The sequence below is a fragment of the Pelophylax lessonae genome (genome assembly GCF_965119305.1).
Source record: "Pelophylax lessonae genome assembly, chromosome: 3".
In the NCBI taxonomy this organism is placed as follows: domain Eukaryota; kingdom Metazoa; phylum Chordata; class Amphibia; order Anura; family Ranidae; genus Pelophylax; species Pelophylax lessonae.
The window spans coordinates 434,910,524-434,933,599 of record NC_138770.1 but is presented as its reverse complement, the minus strand read 5'-3'; the positions used below and the strand labels follow the sequence as shown (position 1 = coordinate 434,933,599).

At 45.2% G+C, this 23,076-nt stretch overlaps 1 protein-coding gene across 2 annotated transcripts in view; it reads left to right on the top strand.

Annotated features, from left to right (window-relative positions):
• The window catches only part of HBS1L (HBS1 like translational GTPase), a 232,444-nt gene that overhangs the window by 23,707 nt on the left and 185,661 nt on the right, over positions 1-23,076 (top strand). For both annotated transcript variants that reach the window (XM_082249434.1, XM_082249435.1), the window contains exon 3: positions 18,629-18,769. In XM_082249434.1, coding sequence (XP_082105560.1) covers positions 18,629-18,769 — 141 coding nt within the window. The remainder of the gene's footprint in view (positions 1-18,628; positions 18,770-23,076) is intronic.

Below are 23,076 nucleotides of genomic sequence, written 5' to 3'. Positions count from 1 at the left end.
ACATAGATGGCATAGAATAGGTTATATAGGAACACATTTTATTTTAAATACATTTTCAATACATTTAATAAAAAATAAAATTATATATTTTTTTTAATTTGGCAACCAGCTTTAAAGTGATATTAAGCCCAAAACCAAAAATGTTATATATTGAAGCTTACCAATCATTAGATGTAGTGGCTGTATTTTTTCCCCTCTGTTTTCACCTGGTGAGCTGGCCAGTGACCTACCTCCTGTAGTAGAGTGCCCCCACTCTGGATGAAGGAGCACAGAAGGCACTTCTGGACAGCAGCATTGTCAGTCTGGGAGGGAGGAGAGTGTTGGATGTCCTAGCAGATTTAAATACACTTAAGTAATTGAAGCCAAACTCTGGCACACACTGCAGTTACACAAGCAGTTACAGCAACAGATTTTGTATCATTTGTGATAAAGGTTTTACATGTATAAATAAAAGCTGATCATTATAAGCACCTCTGTCAGTGGTAAATGGTTTGTCTCCTCAACACATACATACATACATACATACATACATTTGCAGGAGAGCTTGTTCTGTTGAAAAAACAGACTTAATGGCCAGATCACCAGGTGAAAATAAAAGTCTAAAAAAATGAAAACGAATGCAGCCACCACATTAAGGAATTAGTGTGCTGCAATATAATGGGTTTAATATGCTTTAACATACATCATATGTATATTCAAGCTAACCCCTTTGTCTGTAGATGATTTGTAGACACCAAGGATAGATACCAAAATACCAAAATATTACTTTGTATGTCTGAATTGTATTTATAAACACTGTGTCAGAAGGTCTAGTTTTTGACAGCAAAGAGCATTTGCAAAGGAAAGCCCTGTGTTCTTTGATTAAGTGCCGGTTCACACTTGTGCGATGCGGGAAGGCTGCGAATACGCAGTCTGTTCCCGCATCGCATCCGCACATCTGGCAGTTCACACTGCCATATGCAATACGCTGGGGGTGTCAATTAAATGTTAACGATCCCCCAGTTTGATCACATATCGCAGTGCGATCTGCCAGTTGGCACAGGATCGGATCGCACAAGTGTGAACCACTGTGCGATCCGATCCTGATGCGGCTGAAAAAAAGGGTCCTGTGCGTGTTTGGTGCGGATACAGTGCGAATTCAGCCATACAAAGTGTATGGCTGAATTCGCATCCGCACATGAGATCGCATGTATTTACATGCGATCTCGCAAGCCGCAATAATGTGAACCGGCACTTAAAGTGTTCCTAAACCCAGGACCCTGCATTCACTATATCTGTAGAGTACACAGTACTCACAGTACACAGAACATGGAAATGCAACTATTTTAGTAAATATAAACTTCTAATCCCTGACCCTGACTGTAACTGTCTGGACAGTGCTGATTGGCCCTGTGCTTATTACATGCACCCTCCTGAAAAAAACCTCTAGCAATACACAATAAACTGAGCATGTGCAGAGTGCCTCCAAGGCTCTTTACTATCAGGAGATGGGATTGGGGACAGTAAAAGGGGAGGATCAGAGAAGACAGGATCAAACAGCCTTTTTACACAATGCTCAGGATTAACCCCTTGGGTTCCACAGTGAGTATAACAAGCATGTTTTACTGTTGTGGGTTTAGTAACACTTTTTTAATTTTTTTTTTTTGTGCATTTCTAGCTAGGGTCCAATGTTTACAATTGGTAATGTAACAATATACTGTAGATCATTACTACTTTCATGTCATTTTATGGCTTTTACATTTTTAAGGAAACGGTTGTGTTTTTTGCATCATGCTACAAAACATTCTGTGCTTGTAGCAATGTGTTTCGCTCAGTGTGTTCAGAAAAACATTGCACTTAATTACATTTTTTCTTCTTTCAAATAATCACATTATTTTCTGTAGATTTGCAGATCATTAATATCAGAATAGCACACCTTGACACCCAAAATGCTGTATATGATTTGCTTGCTGTTAATGCACTCCGGTAATTTCCCAGAGCTGCAGGCGTTCAGTTTGCACCTTTCCCAGAGTGACAGGCGGCACATGTGTGCTTTGTAAGTGTTCTCTGAGCAGGTGTTTGAAAACATTTTGGCTCTATTAAAATGAACATTGATTGAAGTCTTTATAGAGCGGCTCAGGTAAGACATTTGAAGAAATCCTTCAATTATGAAACATTACCTGGGATTTTCGCTGCCAGGCACTTGTTCTGGTTTTTTTATACCCTATCTTTCATTTATTTACATTTTGGTAATATATACCCTTGAGTATGAAAAGTTTACATTTAACTTATTTGACCTAATAAATAAAAGCTTTGTGCTGGTTGCATTAACTCCCTCGATAAAAGCTGCCTGTTGACACATGTCTGGATAAAAAAATCTTTGACGTTTGGCGTGCAGTTTGAGAAGATGTTCTATCACTTGGCTTCCTTTTCATAGCTGTATGTCTACAATTGTCCTCAAACAAGAGGTCACTGTTATAGTATGTTGAAATACGTAACTTTTTTTCAAAGTTGCTGGATTTTTATTTTATGGTGGTGTCACTGGCTAAAATGTATTTTATTTTCTATCAGGTTTTTATTCTCTGCCCTTCTATCCAACATTGATTGGGGAAGAGAACTGAGCTCGGGGGGATGTTATGAGGTCTGACCTCACCTATTTAAAGAGCCTAGATTAAATGTGCTTCTGTTAGGATAACCTTCAATGCAGCACTCAGTAATAGGAGTAGTTCATACAGGAGTTTACCATTTGTAGCATTAGCTCTAAATGCAGATGTATATTGACAATTTAGTGACCTCATAATCCTTTGAGTGGTTAATGAAATTCCAGCTTGTGTTTATACCAGCTTTTTAAATCGTATATATTTGAGAAAAATCAAAAATAAGCCGCGTTATGTCAAAAATAAACAAAAAAACTTGTGTACAGAAGAAAGCTGCTGCTGTGCAATTTTGATACCAATTGTAACAAATTATAGACAGACAATCGAAGCAGCACTAAAGCCACCAATGACAAACCATAATAAACCCTCTAATGAAAATGGGGCTTAAAACATTCCAAACACTAAGGGTCCATGTACACGGGACGTTGTTAAAAGTCCCTTTGAATGCTGGAATTTTTAGGACGTTTGAAACGTCCGTTCGGTTGCGTTTGTACCCGCGTTTAGCGGGCGTTTGCGTTTAGAACCGTTCCTAGAGGTCAAAAAAATTATTCCCCTTTAAAATGGAAAAACGCGATCGCCAAACGCGGGTCATCGCGTTCGGAAGCGTTCGGTCGCGTTTTTGCGTTTGAAATGCCGGGAAACACACGTTCGAACGCAAATAATTGCATTCTAAAAATAGTCCCTGAACGCAACTGCCCGCAAACGACCTGGTGTACATGGACAGATAAGATAAAATGTAGATGGGTTCAGGGGCTTCTAAAAAAAACGCCCAACTGCTCCTAAACAGCCATTTCCAGCGTCCCGTGTACATGGAGCCTTAAAGATGCAAATAAATACATGTGTAATGGCAATTATTACATTTGTTTAGGCTTTAAAATGTACAAAAATGACAGTGCAAGTGAAAATATAAAAGTCCCAATAAGCCCATGTAAACAGCAACAGTCCATGCAATGACCCAATGTGCATTCACATCCAAGTAACCAAAGTGCTTCAACCACCGTGTGTCACCATTCTGAGAAACCCCTTACCAAATAGTGTGGACCATTAGGTTATAAATGGTCAAACATGCTTAGGTGGAATATTAATGCAGTAGCATCTTGGTCAGAGCTGTGTGAAGCACCTCCGGATGTCAACACAACACCAAAAGGAAAAATACAGCTCCATAGTGAAGTATGTTAAAAATGTTTATCTTTAATTAAAATCCATGAGTTGCTTTCATAAAAAAAGCACAAGTCTTGTAAACACCACAATTGTCCCATAATAGCAGGCGTGTCGTCCTCTGGCCGGTGCAATGTCACGCTGTAGCCACACCTTACACATTTCATTGGGAATTATGTAGTCAGGGGCGCTTGTTAGGACTTTTATCACTTCACTTGCACTGTCATTTTTGCACATGTTTTATGGTGAAAAGGGTAGTAATTGTCATTACACGTATATTTTTTTGCTTCTGTACATATTTTTTAGGGTTTAAAATGTTTTAGGCACCATTATCATTAGAGGGTGTTTTTATTTTTGTTTACAAGTTAAAATTATTTTTTTAGCAGAGACCCTAGAGAATAAAATGGGGATCATTGTAATATTTTATGTCACACCGTATTTGTGCAGCGGTCTTTTAAACGCAATTTTTGGGGACAAAAATACACTTTTTAATGAATTTAAAAAAAACTAAACTGTAAATTTAGCCCAATTTTTTCATATAATGTGAAAGATGATGCTACGCCGAGAATTGTGATCTTTATTCTAAGCAAAAAAATAGTGATTCTCGTTTTATCCAGAATCGTGCAGCTCTAAAAAGAGACACGGCTGCAACTAACGATTATTTTCATAATCGATTACTTGGCCGAGATTAAAATCTCTAATCCACTCTGAGAATAACAGACAGAGATATACTGTATATACTATTAGAGGTTGAATCTGCTAAATATCATCAGACTCAAGAGATCAAATATTAAAAAAAAAAAAATATGAAAGACTGTTTGTTTTTTTTTGAAGATTTTCAGACAGAATATATTATGTATGACAGACTCCCTGATCATAGGCAGGTGGCTTGATAAAAGCTCCCTGTACCTGCTGTCACTTATGCGGCCATACAAAAACAATGCCTTCCTTCAAAAAACATTTAATTTTAAGAATATTTGTCTGATTTTCAAATCGTTAGTGGGGTCAAATCGACGTTTTGTTTTCGACCACAGTGATGGGGAAGATTCAAAAAGAGAAGAATAGAAAACTTTTTGGTCAAAGGAATTTTCAGACAAAGTATGGTTTTCGTTCAGAAATGACATTGATTTTAAAACTGAATGTTAAACGGTAAGTGAAATTTTCAAACGACATTCTTTCATTCAGTGAATGTACAAAGATTTTTCATATGAATATTCTTGTCCGAAAATCGGTGTATGGCCAGTATAAGGCGCGTTTCACACCAATGCATTTTTATTTTAATGCTTTTTGCGCACGCGATTTTGCTGCATTTTTTAATGCTTTTTTTGGCCAATTTGTTGTTAGGTGGTTAAAAAAACACAACAAACATGTTATACTTGCCTACTCTGGAATGGTTTTGCACAGAGCAGCCCTGATTCTCCTCTTCTGGGGTCCCCCACTGATGCTTCTGGCTCCTCCTGCCTTCAGAGTGCCACAATAGCAAGCTGCAAAGTTTAGTATAAAGTGCCCCTATAGCCAGGTAAAAAAACTTCTGCCTTTAGAACCACTCACTTCCTGCCCAGGACTACATGTCCCATGAAGCATTGCTCCTCACACATTCACAAGTTCTAAGGCACTTACTGTCCTCAATGGACGTTGTACTGAGCTGTATGTGTGCTGCATTGTGTCTTCTGATATGTAAATAAATAATGCATTCTGTATGCAAGCCAACTAATCGGCTGACCAACTAGTCTATTATGAAAATAGTTTATCATTATCAGTGTATTTAACCATTTGCCACTGCTAATGGATCTGCCCAATGAGGAGCGACACAGGGGCAGGAGCCGCTGAACTCGAGCACATCACTGGATCTAATCGGGCTCAAGTAAGAAAAAGGAGGCGGCAACTGCAGCACAGAATGTTTTTCACCTTAACCACTTTGGGACCAGGCCTATTTCTAAAACTTGTTGTTTACAAGTTAAAATCAGTATTTTTTGTTAGTAAATTACTTAGAACCCCCCAAACATTATATATATATATATATATATATATATATATATTTTTATCAGTGACCCTAGAGAATAAAATGGCGATCGTTGAAATATGTTATGTTACAGGGTCTTTGTGCAGTGGTCTTTTAAGTGCAATTTTTTTAGAAGAAATACACTTGCATGAATAAAAAAAAAACAGAAGAGTTAACCTAACTTTTTTGTATAATGTGAAAGATGATGTTGCGCTGAGAAAATAGATACCTAACATGTTAACACATCGTGCTTTAAAATTGCGCACACTTGTGGAATGGCGACGGTACCTAAAAATCTCTATAGGCGGCGCTTTAAAAATTTAATGGTTACCTGATCTGAGTTACAGAGGGGGATCTTGTGCTAGAATTATTGCTCTCACTCTAACGATCGTGGTAATGCCTCACATTTGTGGTTTGAACAATGTTTATGGATTCGCTTCTGCGCGTGAGCATGGAGGGACAGGGTGCTTTAAAAATGTTTATTTTTTTTATTTTACACTGTCCCTTTTTAATAAAAAAAATTGTTTTTTTTTTATTGCTTTCACAAGGAATGTAAACATCCCTTGTGACAGTAATAGGCAGTGACAGGTACACTTCAGGCAAACTACAGGGACCCCAGATCCCTCTTGAAGTTTACCCCATTTACTTTTCTCTTTTGTTCCTGATCTTCTTCTTTACCATTGGGTTATACTGCACACTACAGGAGTAAGACACGAGGCAGATAAAAAGTCTGGCTACACGCATGGGCAGTCCCAGGGAGTATACTTCCTCTCTGCTATAGCCTTGTCAGGAGTTGCTTTGCATCCTTGCTGGGATGTTTTGGTCCTGGCAAAATTTTTTAGATAGAAATTTTTTTCACTCCTGGATTTTTCCTGTGAGATCTACAATCAACTGCCAGACTGGGCGAGGGTCTGGAAAATCTAGATCTAGCGGTCACCCCAGTCTGGCCAGCGCATGCATACTTCAGCTCCGTGCTAGGTTGGCCGTGACATAGCCCCACTGGACTAGGGGCTGACCTGCGAGTTAAACACCTTGTGACGTCGCATACGACCGGGTCTCGGCCCAAGTCGCTGCATTCCTCCTGGCCGACAGCCCCCCCCATTTCAATGGAGAGGGGTTCTGTCTGGAGCGGTGCCCGTCTAGTTTCTGGTATGGTGAGTAGCTGTCCCCCCTCTCCCCCTGGAGGGTTTTGGGGTGGACTATATGTACACGCTGGCTGGTTCGGCAATGAGGCTGGTATTCACCATTTCCCTAGTTTCGCAAACTCTGACTTTGTGGGCTAAGCTCTTACACCGTTACCTGGAGGGGTAACCGCTCCCCCTGCGTTTGCCGAGCTGGCGGATCAGCTGGTCCAGGGCCTGCAGTTTATCTGTGATGCCTCTTTGGATGTGGCTCCCCTGATGGCTTGCCTCTGTTTTGGCAGTGGCCCTTTGGCGTGCCCTTTGGCTCAAGTGCTAGTCTGCTGATCACACTTCTAAAAAGGTCTTGACTGATCTTCCTTTCCAGGGAGATCACCTGTTTGGAGCTACCCTAGATGACATCATTAAAGGTCTCACAGGGGGAAGAGTACTTTTCTTTCACAGGCTACTAAGAGCAAGAAACCTTGTCGTAGACGTAGGCCTTCCTTCTCAGCTCATAAGAAGTTTTTTCGTCCCTCAGAGTCGACTGACAAGGGCTCGATGTCTTTCAGGGCCTCTTCAGGAGGATCCAAACGAACCTGGTCTGCAAGCCAAGATCGAGCTTCTCCAGACCCGTGGACAAGACTCCTTCAGCATGAAGGTGCGCCCTCCCCTTATCGGGGATGGGGGGATATCTTCTCTGGTTTCCAGAACCGTGGACTTCCCTAGTGCAAGACAAGTGGGTCCACAAAGTCATTCGGTCCGGCTACAAGATCGAGTTTCACACTTTTCCCCCGGCAAAGTTTTTTCCTTCCAAATTGCGCCTGTCCCCAGACTGCTTACAGGGCCTGTTTGGGACGGTACAAGACCTGTTCCTTCATGGGGTTTTCAGGGTTTTTACTCAAACCGGTTTACAGTCCCCAGGAAGAAAGGCAAAGTGTGTTCAATCCAGGATCTCAAGGAGCTTAACTGCTTTGTGCAGGTACAGAAGTTCAGCATGGAGTCTATTCGAACTGTGGTGGCATCCCTGCGTCTGGGATTTCCTCGCCTCTATCGATATCAAGGATGCTTACCTTCACATTTCAATATGTGCCAGTCACCAGCATTTTCTCCGCTTTGCTGTGGGAGAGGAGCATTATCAATTTGTGGTGTCACCCTTTGTCTCGTCTTTGCTTCTCGGGTCTTCACAAAAGTGTTAGTCCCGGTGCTAGCCTTGCTATGCCAACGGGGAATTGCAGACCTTCCTGGATGACCTCCTTCTGCAAGCGGAGTCTCTCTCTGCTCCGGTGGACATCCTGGAGATCAGACTCTGCGGGAGTTCGGCTGGATTCTCAACTTTCAGAAGTCTTCTCTGGCGTAGTTATCCTGTCCACCTTACCAGGTGATTCACAGGGATAAGGTGGTTCTTCGCCCCTGTCCGTCGTTCCTTCCAAAGGTTGTCTCTGATTTTCATTTAAATTAAGACATTGTGTTGCCTTCCGTGTCCCAGGTCTCTACCCATCCAAAGGAAATTGCCTTGCATGCCTTGGATGTGGTCTGGGCAGTTAGGGAGTACCTGGCAGCTACAGAGTCTTTCAGGAATTCCTGTCAGACTCACTATTTGTGCTCATGGATGGACCTTAAGGGTTGTCCGCTTCCTCTGTGACCATATCCAGATGGATCAGACAGATGGTGGTTCAGGCCTATTCCATCACGGGTCAAATTCCTCCTTTCTCTTACGTCCTCCGACAGTCGCCGCCTCTCCATATTCGTCACTATGGGGGTAATTGACCTTTGCTCCGTAGGAGTAGCTAGGCAACAGGATATGTCAATATTAAAAGCTTTTAGCATATCCCACCCCCAGGGGGTGGTCCCCTCAGTCAATACCCTCCTGCTTCCTGTATCCATACCTCAGTTTCATTGTCTAGCTTTCAGGAGTTAGCAGGCTGTTTCTGTGCTGGGGCTTTTTGCCTCAGCCTTTATCTTCTTTTTTATTTGAGTGTTTTTTTCTCTATCTTTACTTAGCTGTTTGTTTTCTTCAGCTTTAGTTAGTTCTTCTGATGAAGAGGATCGTGCGGGCTGGGTCTCGGGCTGGCCCCCCTGGTCGCAGGTTGTGGGTCAGTGGCTTCCCAGCCTGCCATCGAGCGTTCAGTCAGGTTTTTCCCCTGGCATGTGTGAACGACCCATCCCTGTTCGCTGCAGGGATGCTGCGGTGAGGTGGCTACCTCACTGGACGCCATGCAGTTTCGCACCGCAGTTCTGCTGCGTCCTGGCTGCGACTCTCCCTGTCCTCTGTGCAGCGGCTTGATCGCTTGGGCGGGCTCCCCACGCCATTCAGAAGGTAAGTGTATCTGTGTGGGGACCTGTCTGTTTAGTGGGTGTCAGTCTGGGACTGTGTAACCCTGCTTCTGTACACACTATTGGGCTCCCTGTCTGTTTTGGCTGCATTCTGTGGGCTGCAAGGAGGGGGGCCATCCTGCACTGTTTCTGTGTTCAGACTGTGTGCATTCTTTACTGTGTGACAGGCTGTATGCTGTGGGGCATGATTTGATCGTGTTTGGGCATACATGCGGCGGCCGCTGCTGCGGTCCGCCATTATTTTATTATACTGCAGGCGTGTGATGGCGATTGCTATATGCGGGGAGCGGCGCTTTTGGCGCCAAGCGCCGCCATTTTGGCGGCGATCGCTCCAGCCTCATGTCAGTACTGCATGTTCTCTGCCTTTACTTCCTCCCCGGCGGCCATTTTTTTGTAGCCTTCCATAGGCTTTATAGGAGCGGCTGTTATTGCATTACTTCCTTTTTCCTGGGCGCACCGATCGAGGCAGCAGCAGCAGTGATCTCTCCAGGTTTTACCTTATCCTATTCCTGTATTCATTGCCTGAAGTTTCTGCCTTTCCCTGTGGGGGTCGGCGTGTGCGGTGTGTGTGTGTGCGGTGGGCTGCGCTCGCCGTGCTTTTAAAGGGGCAGTTACCCTTTTTTTTTCTCCTACAAACTTTTGGGGGCATGGATTCTCAGGAAAGCAAATTTCCTCCCTCTTTAATGGGAGGCCAAGGGGCTGCTGCTGTTCCCCCTGATGGGGGCGATTTGGCTACCATTGTGGCTAACCTGGCTGCTCAGGTACAGATGCTTGTGGCTGCTCAATCCACAAAACGGCCCAGAGTTTCAATCTCCTCTGATTCAGAGGGCGATGGTGATGGGGCTGCTATGGCTGGGGTCGCCTTATCGGGGTCCCGTTCGTCCCTGGACCTTGCAGGGTCGGAAGGGGAGGCAGAGGTTGAAGGGGTTAATAATTCCCCCCCCTGGCTCGTCTGAAGAGCTTGCAATCATGGATGAATTGGTTGCTTCTATCAAACAAACGCTGCATTTACAGGATGAACCATGTCCGCCTGCCGTTCTGGCTTCTTATGGGACGCAGCGGAGACGCAAAACATCGCAGGTTTTCCCTTGCACTAGGTTCAAGCTGCGTTATCCTTTCACGCCCGCCACTGATGAACGCTGGTGTGTACCACCTCCGGTGGATCACGCGGTGGCGGTTTTGAATAAATCCACTGCGATTCCGGCAGAGGATACCCTGGTGTTCCGGGACCCTACGGACAGGAGACTGGAGTCTCTCGCCCGCCATACTTGGTTACCGGTTCCATGCTAACAGCTATTTTTGCTTCCCTTATGGCAGCTCAGGCTGTCGCGGATTGGACGCAGGTACTCAGGCGCGTCCTGGTGGCTGATTCTGCCCCGCCGACAACGTTGGCTATGGTGGATCAGATTCATCAGGGTGTCATGTATTTGTGTGATGCGGAATTAGATGTAATTCCTTTGGCTGCACGTGTGCACAGCGTGGCGGTGTTGACACGCCGTTTGATTTGGCTGAAATGTTGGTCGGTGGACCAATCTTCTCGCAAGACTTTGGCCAATTTGCCCTATACGGGATCTCGCCTTTTTGGCGACTCACTGGATACGCTGATTAAGGGGATCTCTGGGGGTAAGAGCACGCTCTTGCCCCAATCTCACAAGGCTAAGGGTGCTCAAGGTAAGAAGCATGCTTTGTTTAGGCCCTCTCAGGGGTCCTTTCGTGCCTTTCGATCGCACTATAAGGGCAAGCCCTTCAAGGGTCAAGGCTCCCAAAAGAAACCGTGGACAGGTAAGCAGAAGTCCGGCCAGTCCGGGTCCGCTGCCCATAACCACGCGGCCTGAAGGGACGCCCTCACCCAGTTCTGGGGTGGGGGGACGTTTGCTCGGTTTTCTTCAACCCTGGCTGGCCCGCGTTCGGGACAGGTGGGTTCAGGAGATCGTTCGGTCCGGGTACAAGATCGAGTTCCTGTCTCGGCCGGCGAACAGGTTTTTTCCCTCAAATCTTCAACTGTCTCCGGAACGTTTGCGGGATCTGCACCTGGCGGTGCGGGCTCAGGGAGTGGTGGTTCCGGTGCCTCATCGGGACAGATTTCGAGGGTCACCAATTCTTGGCGTTACCCTTCGGTCTCGCTTCGGCTCCGCGGGTGTTCACCAAGGTGCTTGCACCGGTTCTGGCCTTATTGAGAGCCCAGGGTATCTCAATCCTGGGGTATCTGGACGACATTCTGGTTCGGTCTGCGACCAGTCAGGGTCTGGTGAAGGACCTGTCCGTCACGATGCAGTCTCTGCAGGAGTTTGGTTGGACGATAAACTTCCCAAAATCGACGCTGTGCCCGTCGGTTCGTCTTCCCTATCTGGGAATGATCCTGGACTCTGTTCAGGCAAAGGTCTTCCTACCGGAAGTCAAGCTCAGGGCACTTCAGGACGAAGTCAGGTCCCTTCGGGACGTTCCGTGCTCATCCCTCCCGACGGGCATGCGGTGTCTAGGTTTGATGGTCTCGGCTTTCAAGGCGATTCCCTTTGCCCAGTTTCACACGAGGGGTCTCCAGGCGGAGATCTGTCCAGGTGGGACGGGCAACCACAATCTCTGGATCTTCAGATCTCGTTGAGTCCTCGCACCAGAAGGGATCTTCTGTGGTGGCTCCAGTCCCCGGCGGTGTCGGGGGGCAAGTCTTTTCGTCCGCGGTTCACATTCCGGGGGTGGAGAACTGGCAAGCGGATTATCTGAGTCGCCAGTCTCTGGACCAGGGGGAATGGTCGCTCCACCCGGATGTCTTCCAGATGTTGTGCGCGAAGTGGGGTCTCCCAGATGTGGACCTGTTCGCGTCTCGTCTGAACAACAAGGTGGAAAGGTTCGTGGCACGGACGCGCGATCCTCGGGCAGACGCGTCAGACGCGTTAGTGGCTCCGTGGCATCAGTATCGACTGATGTATGCATTCCCACCGATTCAGTTGCTATCCCGGTTCCTTCGCAGGTTGTCCTCGGAACCGTTCACGGTGATTCTGGTGGCGCCGGACTGGCCCCGCCGGTCTTGGTACGCAGGCCTCGTGAATCTGGCGGTCGACGCTCCATGGCGTCTGCCTCTTCGAGAAGATCTTCTGTCTCAAGGACCGATATTCCATCCTGCTTTACAGTCGCTGGCTTTGACGGCCTGGCTGTTGAAACCGAGGTCCTGAAGGATAGGGGTCTCTCCCCGGAGGTCATTCATACTTTGATCAACGCTAGAAAGGCCTCTTCGGGGAAGATTTACTACCGTACTTGGAAGGCCTATTTTGCCTGGTGTGAGTCCCCCCGCTCATACTCGGTGTCTAGGGTGTTGTCTTTCCTTCAAACGGGTGTGGACCAGCGTTTGGCATTGGCCACGATTAAGGGTCAGATTTCTGCACTGGCCGTTCTCTTTCAACGCCCTGTGGCGTCTAATTCTCTGGTTGGCACTTTTGTTCAAGGGGTGCGACACCTGGTCCCTCCTCGGAGGGAGCCTTTGCCTCCATGGGACTTGAACCTTGTTCTGTCCGTGTTACAACATGCTACCTTTGAAAAGATCAGGGAGATCTCATTGCCTCTGTTGTCTAAGAAGGTCGTCTTTTTGGTGGCGATCACTTCGGCTCGCAGAGTGTCGGAGCTGGCAGCTTTGTCCTGCAGGTCTCCGTATCTGGTGCTTCACTTAGATAAGGTGGTCTTGTGACCTAATCCTTCTTTTCTTCCGAAAAGGATCTCGGAATTTCACCTCAATGAGGACATTGTCTTGCCTTCACTTTGCGCAAAGCCTAAGCATCCGAAGGAGGTGGCCTTACATTCCTTGGATGTTGTTCGGGCGATCGGGGTTTACCTGTCAGCGACTAAATCTTTTTGCAAGACGGATTCTCTCTTTGTCCTTCCTGAGGGACCTCGGAAGGGCATGGCGGCGTCGGCTTCTACCATCGCCAAATGGATCAGACAGACTATTGAGCAGGCATATGCTTTGAAGGGAAAAGTTCCCCCTATGCCTGTGAAGGCGCACTCTACCAGATCTCTGAGTACGTCTTGGGCCTGTCATCATCGGGCTTCTGTGGCCCAGGTGTGTAAGGCGGCGACTTGGTCGTCCGTTCACACCTTCTCAAAGTTCTACAAAGTGGATGTTCAGGCATCGGCAGATGCTTCCTTTGGCCGCAAGGTTCTTAGTGCGGCAGTACCTTAGGGTCCCTTGTTTTTTTGGGCCCTTGGCTGTTTTGGATGTTTTTATCCCTAGGTTATTTGTTTTTCCTGGGTTGTTGCTCCTGTTGAGCAAAGTTTCTTTCATGCTGCCCAACTGGTTTCCTTCCTTTTTGGTAAGGTTCCTTTCTCCGATGTGGGTCCTGCGTTGCCTTAGGCGCGGCTGCGTTTCCCACCCCTCATGTATGCACTGCTTTGGGACGTCCACATAGTGACGAATATGGAGAGGCGGCGACTGTCGGAGGACGTAAGAGAAAACGGAATTTTTGTAAAATCTTACCTGTAAAATTCCTTTCTCTGAGTCCTCCGACAGTCGCCGCCCCCGCCCCTCTTTTGGGGTTTATGTACTCTACTGCTATTCTAATGAAACTGAGGTATGGATACAGGAAGCAGGAGGGTATTGACTGAAGGGACCACCCCCTGGGGGTGGGATATGCTAAAAGCTTTTAATATTGACATATTCTGTTGCCTAGCTACTCCTACGGAGCAAAGGTCAATTACCCCCATAGTGACGAATATGGAGAGGCGGCGACTGTCTGAGGACTCAGAGAAAGGAATTTTACAGGTAAGATTTTACAAAAATTCAGTTTTTCCTGTCGAGGCTCACTCTACTAGGGCGCTTAGTGCTTACTGGGCCTTCGGTCATCAGGCGTCAGTGACGCAGGTCTGCAAGGCAGCCACCTGGTCGTCGGTGCACACTTTTAGAAAGTTTTACAAAGTGGATGTGTTGGCATCTGCTGATGCTTTATTTTGGCCGCAAGGTTTTTTCAGGCTGCTGTTTTAAAAGGACCTGATCCTTTTTGAGGGTGTATTTGTTTTTTGTTTTTTAGGTGGGCTTCGGTTGTTTGGTTGATCCCCTGTTGCCTGGTTGGCTAATGTTTAGCCGTAGGAATTTTTTGGCTGTTCTCACCCCTCATGTTTTTACACTGCTTTGGGATGTCCCAATGGTTTTGAATATCAGGAGCTGTGTCCGTTAATGAACGAAAGAGGAAATGTGATTTTTGACTTCCCATATAATCCATTTCTCTGCAACACCCACCCCTCTGTGGAGTTGTAATTCTTCTGACACTGTTTGTACCTATAGCAGAGGGGAATTTTACCCCCTGGGACTGCCCATAGGCGTAGTCAGTATTTTTTTCTGCCTAATGTCCTACTCCTGTAGGGGGCAGTATATGTTTTTGTTTTGTTTTTGAAGACCTGGAGCTGTGTCTTTAAATGAACATCAGAGAAATGGATTTTACGGTAAGACAAAAATCCAGTTTTTTGGCTCTACACCTTAAGGCCATGTCAATAGTGCATTCAAACAGTATTTTTAGTATGGATCTTGTTTTGAAATGTGCATTATATAAGAATAACTTAACAGTGGCTTTATGATAGTTGTATAGGATTTAAGTTTTGGAAGTGTTTAATCCCTTGGCATTTTATGTGCATATCTTGAAGCTAGCTGTATTCAGTAACAGTAAACCGAAACCTGAGTTTATATAGAAAACCATATTCAAGAGAAATCTGGGAGAATACTAAACTATGAACAAAGTCTCCTCATGAAAAGTGGTGAGTGAAGAAGAAAGTGTAACAAAATATCCACAAACACAGATATGTAAAGCCTTTATATACATATGCAGTACATCCCTGCAATACACGTTACCTCATGTTTTGTCCCTTTAAAGACCCTGCAAGTGATCTGGTAATCTGTCAGGAATGCACTCTGCTCCCGAGTCCTTTTAGTGGAGTGTTGTTAGCCCTATTCTCTTGTATATCCAAAGGAAAAAAAAAAAAAAAAGTTCACCGTGTGGTACTCACACTCGGTTTGTCTGTCAGTCACTAAAATCCTCATCCATTCGTCATTTAAAAGAGAAGTATTCGATTTTTTCTTTTTTATGAAATCATACTTGCCTAGGTTGATTCAGCGTCGATCCTCCGCAGACTCTAAAGCTGGGTTCCCATATATGCGACTTGGATGCATTTTTAAATCAAACACCACTGATTGCCCAGTTCCCCCAGCCGATCTGAGCAGAGAGCTGGTGACGATCAGTCACCACTCTCTGCTCTGCCCCCAGCACTCATTGGAGCACTGGGCTGTGGAGGGAGCGAAAGTGGCTGGCTAAGGCTCTCAGCGGCTTACTTGAAAGGCTGAGCCAGGTGCCAGGCTCCATATGGTTGCAATTTTTTTCCACAGGTAAGAGTTTCTTTTGGTGGTATTTGATCACTTCTGCAATTTTCTTTCTTTTTGCCCTATAAGCAAAAAAAGACACAAATAAAAATAAATATATAACTTTCTGCTATAAAACATTCCCAATAAGAAAAATTTTAAAATCGATCATTTTAATCATTTTAGGTCAATATGTATTCTACTGCATATTTTTGGTAAAAAAAAAAAATCCCAATACGTGCATATTGATTGGTTTGTGTAAAAGCTATCGCGTCTACATACTATGGGAAAGATTTATATCATTTTTTATTTATTTTTTTACTAGTAATGGCGGCGATCAGCGATTTTTTTTTTTTTTTAGCGGGACTGCAACATTGTGGCGGACAGATCAGACACGTAACTGACATTTTTGACACTTTTGGGGGGACCAGTGACATTACTACAGTAGTCAGTGCTAAACATATGCACTGTTACTGTACTAATGGCACTGGCAGGGAAGGGGTTAGCACCAGGGGTGATCAAAGGGTTAAATGTATCCCTAGGGGGTGCTTTCTAACTGTTTGGGGAATGGGCTTGCTGAATGAACACAGAGACCTTTGTTCCTAAATAAGAGGAACACAGGATCCCTGTGTTTGTTACTGACAGAACAGCAGTCTGCCGTGCTTACAATGGCAGACCACCGTTCTGTTTCCACGGGGAGCGATCAAGGGTGCCCGGTGGACATTGCGCCCGCCAGACCTGCTGATTGGCTCCCCCCTGTAGACAATCGGCGTGTGCGTGCGCCCCACCAGCAGTCCCATGGAACGACGTACAGTTACGTTGTTTCGTGGGACAAAGCTGACTTGCTGCAGTATGTACTGCTGGCAGTTGGCAAGTGGTTAAAGTAATTCTAATGCCAGTTTTTCTTCATTAAAATAAAAATGGTGTTGTATTGTACAGAGTGGTGGCTTACCTCCTCTTCTGGAGTTCCCACTGGTGCTGTCTGCTCCTTCTTTCGAGTGCCCCCTCAGCAAATACCTCTGCGGGCGCGCTCTTGAGCTTGGGTGTGTGCATCCATACACACACATAGCGTGTATTGGAGTGTTTATTAACATTAAAGCGGTTGTTACTGACTACGTTTATCATGGCTGCTGAGCCCTGACCCTGTGGTGAAGTGTACATGCCCCTGTCATCTGTTGTCTCTCGCTTTCCTCCTTTGCCCCCCCCCTCCCGCCTGTCAGTTTGTGTCAGTGGTCAGCTCCCGCCCCTCCTGCTGCTACTGCTAAAATTACTTGGCTACTTTAACCACTTGCTGACCGCCGCCCGGTCAGCCCCTCCCAGGCAAAGTGACGAACCGGTACGTCACTAGCCTTGGAGCGAATAGGGGGCGAGCGCGCGCCGCCGGAGGCGCACTCCCGCCCCCGCTCGTACCTGAAGAAGTCCGCGTGTATGACCGGCGGACCCGATGTCCGCCGGTCACTCGCGATCGTCGGGTGGAGAGGGAGAAAGGCAGGCGGCTAATGTAAACAAAGCCGCCTGTCATTCTCCCCTGTGTAAAAGCACAGATCACTCGGTCCTGCTGTGTAGGACCGTTGATCTGTGCTGTTACACACAAAGCCACATCCAATCACAGTAAGAAACCCGCCCCTAGGGACCCACTTAACCCCTCCCTCTCCAATAAAGTTAACCCCTTCCCTCCCAGTGTCATTTTTACAGTAAGTGCATATGTATAGCACTGATTACTGTAGTAATGTCACTGGTAACCCCAAAAGTGTCAAAAATGTCAGTCAAGGGTCCGATCTGTCCGCCGCAATGTCGCAGTACCGCAAAAGAAAATCGCAGATCGCCGCCATTACTCGTTAAAAAAACAAACAATAAAAACGACAAAAATCTTTCCCTTAGTTAGTAAACGCAATAACTTTTGCGCAAACCAATCAAAATACGCTTTTTACGATTTTCTTTTATTTTTTTTACCAAACATATGTAGCAGAAAACAAATTGGCCTAAAATTTTTAAAAAATTAGATTTTTACATTTTTTTTTGGGCAATTTCATATAAAAAAATTTGAAAAATATTGTTATTTTTGCAAAATTGTCACTCTTTTCTTTTGTTTATAGCGCATGATCAAAAAATCGCACAGGTGATCAAATACCACCAAAAGAAAGCTCTGTTTGTGGGGAAAAAAGGGACGTCCATTTCATTTAAGTACATCGTCGCACGACTGCGCAATTGTCCGTTAAAATCACGCAGTGCCGAATCGCAAAATAGGCCCTGGTCAGGAAGGGGGTAAAATCTTCCGGGGCTTAAGTGGTTAATACAATCCCCTGTGTTTCATAACATTATGTGCCGAGCTTATGTCTTTTACAAAAAAAAATGCTGTTTTATACCTTATTTCAGAGTGCCACTCAGGGCTCACGTGACTGCCTGCCACCCTCCTCTCCTCCCCTTTTCCTGTCCTGGCTTATGTTAGCGGAGAATTCTCAGCCCCTCCAGCTGTAGCAGTCAGATCTGGAGAGGACAGCGGCAGGCACTCAGGAGAGCCCTGAGCGGCGCTCTGAAATAAGATATAAAACTGCATTTTTTAAATAAAACACATAATGTTATTGGACACGGGATTGTATGTATAGAACAAAGTGGCTTTACAACCACTTTAATGCAGGGGAATATGTTGAGGTAAAAAATGGTTAGACTTTAGAGCCTCTTAAAGCTCTCACAAGTAGGACCATCCTGTATTGAATTGAATCGTAACTGTACTGTCACACTTTATTTTGTAAAGTATTGTACAGACATTTGGGCTATACAAATCCTGTATAATAATTATAGTAATAAAGCAGTGATGTCTCCTGCACTGAATGCAAAGAAATGATTTCATGTTGAATCGTATTTTTTTTTTCTCTTGACAATTCTCTTCCAGCTAGTCTATACTTATGCATGTGTGCTCTATCAGCACAGCGCGTATCAAACATCCTTTTATAATGCCAATTATTGTTTGGGTTTGGCCCACTTATTGTTAACTACATGTATATGTATGCCCTGTTTACTTATTTATTTATTTTTTCTGCAGCTGCTCAGTTCATATATTCTAAGCGGGACAGACACTCAAGCTTTACTGAGCCCTTAGAAGAGGAGGAGGAAGAGGAACATGAAGATGAAGAACTGGAAAAACAAAGGGCTGCGAATATTGCTTTAAGTTCATTAGACCAAGGTATTGTTATTACCAAATCATTTATAAGGAATCCCTATTTTACATACTTGCAAAATGCGAATTAATCAACAATCTCGCTACTTAGGAGCAAGCACTATACTGCAAACCCCAAGTACACAATATTGTTAAACATGTTGGCACACCTGCCTTTACATGCACATGAACTTTAATGGCATCCCAGTCTTAGGCCGTAGGGTTCAACACTGAGTTGGCTCACCCTTTGCAGCTATAACAGCTTCAACTCTTCTGGGAAGGCTGTTCACAAGGTTAAGGAGTGTGTCTATGGGAATGGTTGATCATTCTTCCAGAAACGCATTTGTGAGGTCAGGCACTGATGTTGGACGAGAAGGCCTGGCTCGCAGTCTCTGATCTAATCCATTCCAAAGGTGTTCTATCGGGTTGCGGTCAGGACTCTGTGCAGGCCAGACAAGTTCCTTCACCCGAAACTCGCTCATCTATGTCTTTATGGACCTTGCTTTGTGCACTGGTGTGCAGTCATTTTGGAAGAGGAAGGGGTCATCTCCAAACTGTTCCCACAAAGTTGGGAGCATGAAATTGTCCAAAATGTCTTGGAATGCTGACGCCTTAAGAGTTCCCTTCACTGGAACTAAGGGGCCAAGCCCAACACCTAAAACAAAACCCCATACCGTAATCCCCCCCTCCACAAATTGATTTGGACGCAAAGTTTATGTACACGTAAAGTCAGGTGTCCCAATACTTTTGACAATATTGTGTATTTGACAGTCTGGCTTCCATTCTAACACTTTCCTGATACTTAGAAGGAACAAGGTAGGTCTGTCCGTCATCTCCACTTTTTTTTTTTTTTCTGACTATTGATAACCTTTGGAGTGCTTATCAGTTAAAATCCTAAAGTCATGGTTTTGAAGTTAGCCACTATCACCACAAAATGTGTTTATTTCCCGGCAATGCTGTTCTTTTTATGACAAACTCTCAAATCATGTTTGTTTTTACTGCAATTTTTGGCCTTATGTAAATAACTCCTAATAGAAAATATTAAACATTTTCCTTTCATCGAAACCCAAATAACATAAAAATAACACAAGAAGACATTGATTTTTGAGAAAATTAACCTTGTCAAAATGAAATGATTGCCCCCTCTCCTATATATCCTGCGTCAATCCCCGGTGTGGATCCCAAGACAAGTGTTTAAACAATTTAATTTGCAAATCACCATGTTCCTGTGGGGAGCTCGCCCTCCACGATTCCGACTGTCGCTGCTGCAGCGTCCCTGGACTCATGGGGGCCTTGCCTGCACTGATTTTTTTTTCATGTACTTTGTTGCTGGTTTGTTGATCCATGCCCATAATTTGCTGATATCTGACTCCACTAATTCTGCAGTGGCACTCGAAGCAGCCCTTCTTGAGTCATATGAGGCACTGCGTAACGGCCTTTTCCGGGGGCCTAGGGCCCCATATCCCACTACCATCTCCATGAAGGCGGTTATGAAGGCTTGTTCCCTGGTGTCCCCCTATGCCAAGTCTGGCCCAATCGGTTTTCTCCGAATTCCTCCCTTGTGGTGGAACCCAGAGCTTCCTGAATTTTTCTCCATCCTGGATCCGTCCATCTGGGCCACCAAAGGAATTTGGCAATTATCCCACATATGCCAGGGGGATGAACTTATGACCTTTCATCAATTAAAATCAAAATTTTCTCTGCCCAACTCATACTTTTTCCGGTTCCTGCAGTTCCGCCACGCCTTCCGGGTCCAGTTTGGGAGTGCCCCTCTTGACCTGTCCCCGGCGGATTTGGAGTTGCTACAATATACAATAAGGCTACATTCACACCTGAGCGTAGCGTTTTTGCGCAGTTTTTACCGCGATTTTTGTGCAGGCGTTTTTAGATTGAATAGAGACCAATGGAAAACGCCTGTAATCTGCCCAAAAAGAAGCTCATGTACTTTTTTGAGCATTGGGCGTTTTGCTTACAGCGTCAAAACGCTCAGATGTGAACAGGGGCCATTGAAATGAATAGGATTTGTCTTGTTGGGCGTTTTGAGAGCTGATCCTAGAGCAGAAAAACTCCCCAAAAACGCCCCAAAACGCCTACATGTGAACGGAGCCTACAATATACAGAATTTACAATAATCAGAATTAAAAAAAAATAAAATAAATAACACAAGAAAAAGCAGTCACTCCAAGTGCTCAGAGGTCCTCTACAGAGAGATCAGACTTAGCTGGAATGCATGGCAAATGCAGAGGATGGGGGAAAACAAACAGAGAAGGTGTAATCACCGGGTGCATTATCAAAAATGTATTGGGAAGATATTAAATTGGTAAAAATTTATATTCACAAAAGTGCAGCAAGTGACAGTATGTAAACCAGAAGATGCCTTGTGGTGCAGGATGCACATACGCAGACACCCCACTATACTGGCAAACTGACGTGTTTCGGGGGTACACACCCTTCCACAGTGCTAAGCCCTCTCTCCTTTACATCTGTTCAAAATCCTAAATTATAAATGTGTAGCACCCTCCTAGGTAGGTGCTAGGTAACCTATAGGGGAGACCTTGTCTGCTTATCAGCAGGGTCCAATTAATCAGTCAGGCTGTCATGTGTTCTCAGGTGTGAATGTTGAGTTGGGAAGTCTCCCCACTGTAGCCAATGAGGGCTCTTATTGGACAGTGGAGGAAACCTGACCAATAGCACACCAGGACTTGTATCCATCCCAGAGGGCAGATTCTGCCGCAATGCATCCTGGGAGGGGGGATATAAGTCTGAGTGGAGCACATGACAGGGGTCTTTGGCAGGAAGCAGAGTCACAGGAGGGAGGTGACGGCTGTCTCTCCTGTTATGTGGAACGGATGTCCTGGGAGGCTGGCCTAGTGGGCTGAAGGTTGAGCTGAGCTGCAGAGAAGGATCCAGTGTGCTGAGGACCAAGCGGAGATGTGGGGGGTGGAGTTTCCAGGAAAGCAGTTCCGTGAGTACTGTAAACTGTCCCGGGGTCTGCCTAGGATAGGGGACCACTCCGGAAGGTCAGAGGGATCCAGGAGCCAGCTAGTCTGTGCAGCAGTTGTGCACCCCCTTTCTATGTGTCTAGACCCTGAAGAGAAAGAGGGTGCCAGTGTGTGTGGGCCCTGAAGAGTTAAGAGTTGCAGCAGTTATTACAAATGGCTACCTCAGCCAGGAAGGCTAAAGGGAGCAGTACAAAGGACTTTTGAGCCACAAAGAAGTTTCAGAAGTCAGTTCAAGTTCACAGACAGCAAGTCAGTGTAAACAAGCGCCATCCGGCGTTGACCGGTATTTAGCTGGCGTCAAGTCAGCGTCGAAGGTGTTTTCTCAGTTGTCCTATTACATTGTGTATAGTCGAGCCAGAGGAGTATCCCACTTATTCCCGTCTCCCATCCAAGTTCCTAAAATAAATACAAAAACCAAAGATGCTGGACTGTTTCTTGTCTCAGTGCTCACACTTGGAGATGGAGAACATGCTTAAATGTGCTGTTGTTACTAGCGGTAACCCTGGCAGACCCACATCCAGCACAAAGGCTGGAAATCCTGCTACAAATGTTTTCTGAGAGTTGGAAAAAAAAAAAAAAAAAAGGTCGGAGAGCTTAAGTTGATACACCACAGCTATGTGTGGAAAAGTCTGTAAACTGATCAGAGGGAAGGGACACACCCTTCTTCACACAGGAACAGAGCTGAGGCTGTCAGTCAGCTGGAGCACCCTCCCCTGTCACTATTTTTCTATTGGTGTCAGGAAAACTTGTCAGAAGTGATTCATGCTAATAGCAGAGGAACAAAGCAGCAGACAAAAGTGACATTTTGTGCTCTTAATTGAAGCAAGTACACACTAGAGAGGGATAGGCTTTGTTCATATTTTATGTCTGAGGTTTACAACAACTTTAAAGCGGAGTTCCACTCATTTTTGTGTTTTTTTTTTTTTTGACTGCAATTATTTGGAAATTAAGAAGTATACTGGTTTTGAGTGGTTAAACCGAACACTTGGTAGTGGTGCACTTGGGTACATGGACAGGTGCATAGAGGGAACAGAAGGTGAAAAGAGTTATTGTACAAGTCATATACAATGGGAGAAGGGTGATGTGGGGGTTAATATATAGGTTTGAAAGATAAGGTAGATCAGGGGTTAATATACAGGTCAAATCAGAGACCGGATAGTGCTGACACATAGGAAAGCCTGGTGTGTGTGCAATAGAGCTGGACCAATAGATATAAACATTGGTTCCAGTGGATCTATTCTCTAAAGCTAATCTCTGATTGAAATATAGCATGGGTGGACCTTGTTCTGGTTCTAGGCTGCTACCTCTCTAATAGCCACACAAGAAAATACT